Genomic DNA, 9,418 nt, shown 5'->3' with positions numbered 1-9,418 from the left:
TTTATTTACACAAAACTAAATCTATTCCTTTTTATTAATTAATGGTTTTATTTACACAAATATATGTAAATCCGAAATATAGGGTGACACCCCCTTTTTGAAAATAATTTACAGTGAAAAACTGCTATTATTGTGGCACTACAGTCTTGCAAGAATAATAGCATAATATTTTTTTTTTTAATATTTATTTATTGCTATTTACAACTGTACATTATGATACATCAATATTTAAAAGCTTCAAATCCGCCTCCACATCGTCCTGACATCTGATCCATGGACGTCCTTTCCCTTTTTCCATCTGGTTGGCCATAAACAATTTTTGGATATCCTTTCACCGGGCACTCTCTCAATGTGTCCTAACCATTTTATTCTTGCTCTTTTAATTAACACCACGATGCTGGGTATCCTAAACAGATCCATCAGCTCCTAATTCCTTCTTATTCTCCAAGACTCTATATAATGTATAATATCCTTCTCAATACCTTTCTCTCCCAGGAGTTCTCTCAGGAGTAGGATCTATCCTACTTTTCATGTCAAACGCCATGTACCTCCTCCATATATCACTACTGACCTTACGATGGTTTTGTAAATAACCACTTTCATTCTTTTATAGAGAGCTCTAAATTTGAATATTTTTTGCAGTGAGAAATAACATCTATTTCCTGCTGCTATCCTGGCCTCTACTTCGCTCTCTACTTTGTTGCCATCTGTAACCAGGCTTCCCAGGTCCTTAAACTGATTTACAGAACTGAAACTGTGGTCTCTGAACGTCACTTTGCTATTCTCTTCCTTATCCTTTCTTGAACTTTTCATGTACACCGTCTTGTCTTCATTCACCTTGAGGTCTAATTCCAATGATGCTTCTTCGAATTCCTGGAATGTTCCTTTTAATGCTGCCCCGGTTCTTGCGGCAATGACTACATCATCTGCATATGCTAAATGTTGAGACAGTTTATTGTAAATGGTCGATCCTAGATTAGTTCTAATTAAACGAATAGCTACTTCCAGTGCTGTACTAAAAAGAAGAGGAGCCAGAGGAACCCCTGTCTCAGGCCATTCTCCACAGAAAATTCCTGGGATATCGAATTTCCAAGCTTAACTCGGCAGGAAGTTTTTATTAGTGTCATTTTTATCAGCCTGATTAGTTTTTTTGATATGTCTACCTTTATCATAGCTTTCAAAAATTCTATTATGTTTACACTTTAATTTTAATTTATTTATTTGAAATTGCTGTAATATAAAATTAAAAATTCTTGATTGTATGCTACTTTATTTGTGGAACAATGGACTTAATACTGGGCAAACTGCTGAAAACCTGAGTTTTTACACATTTTGGATTTTTATAACAACTTATTGCTTATTCTGGGTTTTCACAGCATCTTTTTCAGTTTTTTTATTGCATGAAAATCTGGTATCAACAAATAACTAATATATCCTTCCCTTTTGAACTATTTGAAATGAGAACAAGAAATTCATAATTAAATTATGAGCATCATGGGAAAGGTAGACTTACCATACGATTGAATATAATGAAATAGTGCATGTTATCAACAATGATAGAAAGATTTTGTGATTTCAAATATGTTAGAGATTTGGTTCAAGTAATCTTAAAAAGATGTAAAATAGATTCTAAGTTATATTATTTAATGATAAATAGAAAGAATTCATATTTTGAGTCACATGAATCCAATTAACAGCTTATTAGAAATCATTCATAAGTATTAAAATAATATTAAATATTATTCCACAATATATAAATAGGTATAAATACTGAGGTAGAAATTAAAAAAAAAATTGAAAACTTACAGGTAATGGCGAATCATAACGAACGTGAGGAGTAAAAATGTCTATAGTCAGACAGTCTTCAGTCCCATCTATCGAACCATTGGCGAACATCTGCCAACACGAAGGGGTGACATTGTGGGCTTTAAAAGTAGAATTCCAGCACTCGTTTAAAGTGAGAGGGTGTGGAGGTGCAAATCGCAATGGCCCCACAGGTGGTTTAGCATATGGTATACCTCGGAAAACAAAAATTCCATTTTCTGATAATCTGAAAAAAAAAAATCTTGCTTTATTCCTTGCAGAAATAAATAGTAAATCTTAAATATATTACTTGTGTATAAGGGTTTAATTTTTATTTTTTTATTTTTTCAAGGAATACCCTCGCTACTTTCCATTTCTTTATTTTCTCATTGATTTTCCGGATATAATAAAAATTAATTAAATAGAAATATATTGATATTTGGCTTTTTTTTCATTTCTTTAAATGAAAAGATTGTAAAAATGTAATATAGTCATTAATTATACAAATGTAGAAATAAATGTAAAAGATTGCTAAGATCTAAATTGTTTTAAATAATTAGAATCCAATTTTTCTTTGATAGACTTTCTTGTTCAATCCTCCTTTTGGAATTCTTTATCTATTTCTATCCGTAGTGAGTGCTTATTCCCTAACTTCCTTCAAACACCAACTATTTTTTCACCTAGTTAAATCTTTATCTTTCTAAGAAATGTAACATTTTAGAACCTATTTGATAATTAGAAATAGAATTACTTTATATATCGAGGCTATATGCAACACCATAAGCAGGTATTTATGTTCATTGTTTTTGTTTTTAGGGACTTAGTCCCGGAATAAATATTATTTTTCTTTTTGATTCAAATAATTATAGAGTGGACGAGGTAATGAATAATTGTTTGAAACATCTCCAATGATCAAATAAAGAACAGGGAAGTATTGAAGGTAATCAATTACAAAAGACTGATCAATCAATTACAAAAGACTGATCAATCAATTACAAAAGACTGATCGATCAATTACAAAAGACTGATCAATCAATTACAAAAGACTGATCTACACGATTATAATAAGACCTATCTGGACATACAGAATTAAGCTTTGGAGCTCCACTAAACCTTTGAATTCCTCTCGTATCCAATCCTAACAATACAGAAACCTCAATACTCCTTACTTTGTCACAAATAAAATCATCCATAAAGACATTAATGTTTCATATGTAACTGATCTAGCCCGAACCAGATACTCAATCCTTCTATTATTAACTCCCTAACCACCCAAACCCACTAGTTTTTAAGCTTGCTTCCTCTTCTATTCTAGACAATCCCCCAAGGCGCGTGAAAAGAAGATGATCTCGAGACCTTCTAATGTATAAACGTTTTTAGAGTCCTACCAATTGTTAGTTCCTCTACATGCCATTATGATCTTATATCAAATTTACTGAATGTATTATTATGAAAATACAGTAGTAAATATCAATAAATAATTTTTTAAAAAATGTTGTTCTGGGACAGCCATGGCAAGTAGAACAACAATAATTGGAGAAGTTTGTCGGGGGGTGCGGTCAGCAAAGAACAACATAAATAAACAAAACCATATTTATTTATTTTATGCCGACGTTTCGATCTGAGTTTCAGGTCTTCATCAGGGGTTGTGGTGTAGAAGGTAGGCTCGCAACACACCTCATTATGAATCTCCAATCAAATCATTAATCTACGGTCAACTATCTACACCTCATTAGAACAACAATACAATTATGGGACTAGAAAAATAGCTGTTCTTTAAGAATTACTCCAAAATACAAAATAAAAACATTTTTTTTTTTGAGGGACCTATTTAAAAAAATAAAATAAATAATGATATGAAATTATTTAAATTAGAATTACTAAAATTCCATAGAAACTTACCCTTCAACGAGTCCACATGAAGTAACAGCATTAACATATTTACCATCGATAATAGGTGCATGGGGTGCAGACTTTGGTCCAAAAGCAATATAAAATAATAATATGATAAGAAGTACAACAAACAGTGTGATTCCTCCTGAAATTAAAAAAAATAATATATGTATATAAAAATAAGGTAACAAATATAAAAACATTTAATTTTTTTAATACAAAATTTGAATCCTTGTTTGAAATTGATTTATTTATCAACTATAATAAAAAAAATATCCATTAAGTCTCGACGTGTTTATTTTCTTATTATTCCATTCCTTTCCATGTTCATTCTGAGGGATAACTTATTCTAAATATTGCAGCTATAATTTTGTCAAAAATTTGCAGGCTACTCTGCCTTTGTTAGGTTATATCTTAGTTTATTAACCAATTTCTTATCTTATTAATCCAATTTTTCTAATATTATTAAATTTACACTTTCTAATATAACCTTATGACTCTCTTTATGAACAATGTATTGTTGTATCAAGAATGTATTGTTGATAAAGATAGTTATAAGGTTATATTAGAAAGTGTAAATTTAATAATATTAGTAAAAGTAAATTAATTAGATAAGAAATAGGTTGATATACTAAAATATAATCTGACCAAATCAGAATAGCCTGTAAAATTCTGACAATATTGTAGCTGTGATATTTAGAATAAATTATCCCTGAAAGTGGCCAGTAGAGCTGAAACTCAGGAATAGAACAATAAGAAAATAAACAAGCTGGGACTTAATAGATATTTTTTATTATAATTGATATGTATTTTTTTAAAAGATAAAATCCATCCAGAAAGTAGCTTAATATTTCAGTGATGCTAGTGAAAAAGTATGTTAGCTGAAATGTCTAAAAATCGAATTAACTGAAGACATCTTTTAAGTTATGTTAACTTTCCAACTAAAACTTAAAAAGTCTAGCTGATTTCCATTGAGATTTTCTACTTGATGGAAAGCAAATAGATTAACCAATTTAACATAACTTAAAAGACATCCCAAGAATGGTTTATACTCAGTTAACTCCATTTTAAGGCAATTCAACAAACTCAATTTTTCATGACCGCCACAGATTTGTGGCTTAAAAAAATATAATCAAAAGACAAAAAAAATACATACCAACAGCAAATCTGTATTCCTTAATGAACTTCCAGAATCGCTTCCAGTCTTTTTTGGACCATTTCGAATTTGCTTCATCTTCTAAAGCTTGTTTTTCCAGGTCCAACTAAAATAATAAAACACAAGTTTAAGGGACTTTGATAAATCTCATATGTACTAATAAGATAATAATATAACTATTTTACATCGTGTTCCAGTCTAATAAGTTCTAATTGTTTTTCATCAGCCTTGGAGCCGTTTGAGTCGTCTAAAGTTTCCATTGATGCTAAACCGGCTTGAGTTCCTACACCATCTTCATTTTCCTGCTCAAACAAAAAATAAGTATAAAGAAATCAGGAAAAAATATTTAAGAAATTTTAAACAAAGAAAGATGACTAAGGAATCGTGTATCACAGTCTTCATGCAAGTATAAGAGTAAAAAAATTTAAAAATATAAGATATGTTAGGATGAGTGCATATCGGTGGGTAAGTGCATAATGGGGATTTTTCACAAATTTGTTTTGTTAGTATCATAAATTTTGGAGCTACACTATTCAAGAGAAAGATATCCAATTCAAAATGGTGTGCTGCCCAACCACAATGGATTGCTACATACACATCATCCTATAATTAGTGAAATATTTTCTTTGTTTTTAAACATAACATAAATAGCAAAATTTAAATTAATCTAAAGTACATACATAGTAGCAATATATTTTTTTTTTTGTATTAATAAATTTTCGTTACTTTGTTTGCATTTTTTATTATTATTATTCCTTAGAAAATATAAAATAAAATTAATCTACAAAATAACTTGTAAACATTTTAAATACATAAATAAAAATCAAATATAGTTTCCTACATGGGTAAATAAAGTTATATTATGGCAAAATTTGAAGGTATGATTTTTTTCATTGATAATTTGAATGACCAAAACATAATTTTAAAAAATACATAAAATTGTAATTTAATATTGTAGAAAAATGTTATAGTAAATTGTTGTAATAATGTTAAATACAGATTAATATGGCACTGGACACCGAAAGCTGCAATATGCATAGATAATACAATAAGAAATGAGTTAATAAACCTGAATTATGTTAAGGGTAATATTTAATTAGAATTAAAAACAAAACTGAAACATTTAAACAGCCATATAAGGGAATGAATATATTAAAAGTATTAAATATAAAAAAGTGTTGAATATAAAAAACTAATAAATAAAAAAAATAATAAATATAAATCTATCCTAACATTCCCATATGATCAGAAAATTCCATAGTTATATTCTTATTTTGACTAGCCTTAACTAATTTTTAAAAGAATTATGTTGAATGATTATAAAATACCAAAAATTGAAATTAAATCAATTACCTTAGTGGGTTTTAGTTTTTTGGGAACAATTGATGCTAAAGGTAATTTTATAGCATTGATGAGTTTGGGTTTTCTTGGTACTTCTTCCTGTTCCTCCACAACCGGTGGTTTTTCCTCATCGTTATTAATTGTTTCCTCTGGTGTCTGTTAAATGTTAGTAACAAAAAAAAAAAAAATCAAACTCAAGTATACATATATATTAGTGAAAATGACTATTATCCATGCTATCATGAAATATAAAATGTTATACTGACAAATAAGTTCCAATTAATATATTTATTAAATTGCCAATTTTAAGAAACATTAATAAAGCAAGAATGAATACTTGATTGAGGGATTACAATAAATTTTATACTCTCTTTCTATAAACTTATTTGTGTAAAAACTTCTAATAAATAGTAAAACTCAAATACAACCCGGGAGAGGTATAGCCATGAGCATTTTGCTCATATTGGGAAATAAATGTCTATATTTTCCTAGTATATAGTCTCTTTTGTTTATACTTTTGCCTACCTTCCCTTAACCCTTTGATACCCCCCCCCTCTATACTGAATTATGTTTTGCTCAGGCCTCCTCGTAACGGTAAGACTGAGCATTTCTCTCATCAGTACACTCTGAATATCACATTTTTTTATTCTCATTTGAGCATTTTGCTCACCTGGACACCTGCATTTCTTATTTTAAATTATAAGCCGAGGCAAGAAGATCTTAGATCTGTTATGAAATCTGGATTCTTCAGCCTCTGATCGAAGACCTACAATTTAAAATTTCAATTTCAAATTGTATTGAAAAGTAATTGTAAAGATTTTTGTCACCATCACATCCAATTATATATAAACATATAAATGCAAATCATCTACAATGAGATAAATGCTCGAGGGACACCTCTCAGGGAACAAAAAAGTAGGTCAGTCCTGCTGGATTAATTGACAACATAGCCTTTTATATTTTTCCAACTCGTCACCTTTTATAGGAAGAAATTATTATTATTAAGGAACAAATGACCACCCAGACATAGGACCATATTTTGATTAACTAATAAATTGGTCTTAATATTTGCTACATTATATTATTCTAATAATGGGGATTTCATACAGTAAAACATCTAAATTAACAGCTCGATATTTGTTCGATTTTTCAACTAAAATAAGATTAATTAAAACAAGAACAACAATTGAAAAAGATCATATAACCTCAGTCTAAAGCTAATAATTAATTAGATTAGAATTAGAACACAAAATGACAAACACAAAATTGAATTCCAGTGAACTATTGAACTAACTTCAGCCATCATTTAAGAAAAATAAAATTTTTAAATAGCTTTTTATCAAGTAACTTAACTAGAAGAAAAATACAGGCTATGTCAAAATACATATCAAAATGCAATCCTGAATTAACTTATTTATTTATTTTTACAGTACTATACTTTTTCTTAGTAACTTATTTGAAACAGTTTATTCAAGAACTTTTTTGATATATTATTATTATGAAAACTTCAATCATAAACGTTTTATAAAAAGGTTATTTGGACAGAAGTTTTTGGTGAAATTTTATGTAAAACTTAATTATAAAATAGGTTGTAGGAAGATAGTCCGGGTGGCGGTCAATAAAGGTACTAAAATAGTATAAAAAATTATTTATTGTAAACCAATGTTCCTGTTAATTTCTTCTCCCCTATTATGTATTTTATCATTTAATGTTAGCCTATTTTTAATATTTTCTTTAAATATATAAATATTTTTCTTTAATTATTTTTATGTATTGGAAGAAGATAGTTGAACGTATGAAGTAGATTGTAGGAAGATAGTCCAGGTCAGTGAATAAAAGTATAATAGTAGAATAATAGTACAAAAATATATTTTTATTAGTTGGTTTCAGTTTCGCTATATCTTCTTATTAGTTATTTACAGGATTCGATGTGTACTCTGATATTGTATTAGGACTTTTGCCTTGCTGTTATAATGAATAAATAAATCAAACATAAAAGAACATTTACTACCAGATTTCCTATATTTTATCAACAATCTTCTGATAAAAAGCAATTATTTCAATATTTTTTTAATTTTAATGAATAAGCTTTAAAAAAAAAAAATCAAATATTTATGATTTAATTGTCGATTACGAACCTTTTTCTTTTTAATGAAAGGAACTGTTAAGTTAAGTTTTGATAGAATCGGTTTGTTCTGAGATGCTTGTTGCTGCGACTGAGGTTGGTTTGGTTCAACGGGAGATTTCGTATCAGGAGCTGGCTGAGGCAGTAAATCTGCTCCTTCCTCACCATCTTCGTCGTCTTCCTGAGAATTAAAAATACAATAATATATAAATTGTTAGTTTTTAAATAAACTATAAAATTTACAAAATAATAAGACTTCAAAAGAAATCTGAAGGAAAATACTCTAAAAGACGGAACAATAGTTCACAAACTGTTTTTTGGAATCATACTCTTGTTGAGCTAAAACAATTTCTCAGCACCTCTGTTGAGCTACAAACAATTTTGAAGCACCTCTGTTGAGCTACAAACAATTTCGCAGAACCCCAGTTGGGCTACAAACAATTTCGCAGCACCCCTGTTGGGCTACGAACAATTTCGCAACACCCCTGACGGGCTAAAAACTACTGCTATTTCAATTTTAATTTTTCTTCGTATTGGAGATAGTTGATCTTATAAAGTAGATTGTAGGAAGATAATCAGGGTGGCGGCCTTTTTAGGGCAAAATGAAAAAACAAGATATAAACATTGTAAGAACTGATAGAACATCAAAATAAAAAACAAATCAAAACAATCGTATTGCTTATAAAGTATATAAAAAAGAAATAATAATAATAATTTATGAAAGTATACATATAGGTGGACAAGAAACTATTTACTGATAAATACAATCTAGTTTTTTTTAGTAACTAGTTTATTATATTAGTAACTAGTTTCTAGTCCACTTATACAATTTATTGGGGCATGCGCCATTCACCCTTGGAGGGATTGGGCACTCCCTGACTCAGCTTCAAACTCAAAATCAAGATGGCTCACTCAGAATATGTGACCGGGAACAAGTCTCTTTCACATGACCATTTGACTGCATCATGCCTACACATAGGTTCCATTTTATTGGCAGAAGGGACGATGTATTTTCACTAATTAAAGAATTTCTCCAACCTTCAGATTCGATAATTAACCTCATTTTAAGATTTTATAGTTTAAAGTTCTATCAATTTTGT

The 9,418-nt window shown here is 29.2% G+C and overlaps 1 protein-coding gene across 4 annotated transcripts in view; it reads right to left on the bottom strand.

Annotated features, from left to right (window-relative positions):
- Nrt (Neurotactin) overlaps window positions 1-9,418 on the bottom strand; it is a 192,838-nt gene that overhangs the window by 13,268 nt on the left and 170,152 nt on the right. For 3 of the 4 annotated variants that reach the window (XM_067051574.1, XM_024361598.2, XM_067051575.1), the window contains 6 exons: window positions 8,332-8,499; window positions 6,206-6,349; window positions 5,038-5,154; window positions 4,853-4,958; window positions 3,706-3,841; window positions 1,807-2,050 (listed from right to left, as the gene is read on the bottom strand). In XM_067051574.1, coding sequence (XP_066907675.1) covers window positions 1,807-2,050; window positions 3,706-3,841; window positions 4,853-4,958; window positions 5,038-5,154; window positions 6,206-6,349; window positions 8,332-8,499 — 915 coding nt within the window. The remainder of the gene's footprint in view (window positions 1-1,806; window positions 2,051-3,705; window positions 3,842-4,852; window positions 4,959-5,037; window positions 5,155-6,205; window positions 6,350-8,331; window positions 8,500-9,418) is intronic. The other variant, XM_067051576.1, reaches the window with a different exon arrangement.

Source organism: Halyomorpha halys, unplaced genomic scaffold (genome assembly GCF_000696795.3).
Source record: "Halyomorpha halys isolate HHAL.00 unplaced genomic scaffold, Hhal_1.1 Scaffold42.1, whole genome shotgun sequence".
Taxonomy (NCBI): domain Eukaryota; kingdom Metazoa; phylum Arthropoda; class Insecta; order Hemiptera; family Pentatomidae; genus Halyomorpha; species Halyomorpha halys.
Note: the sequence above shows the minus strand (reverse complement) of the source record. Positions and strands in the feature narration are given on the sequence as shown.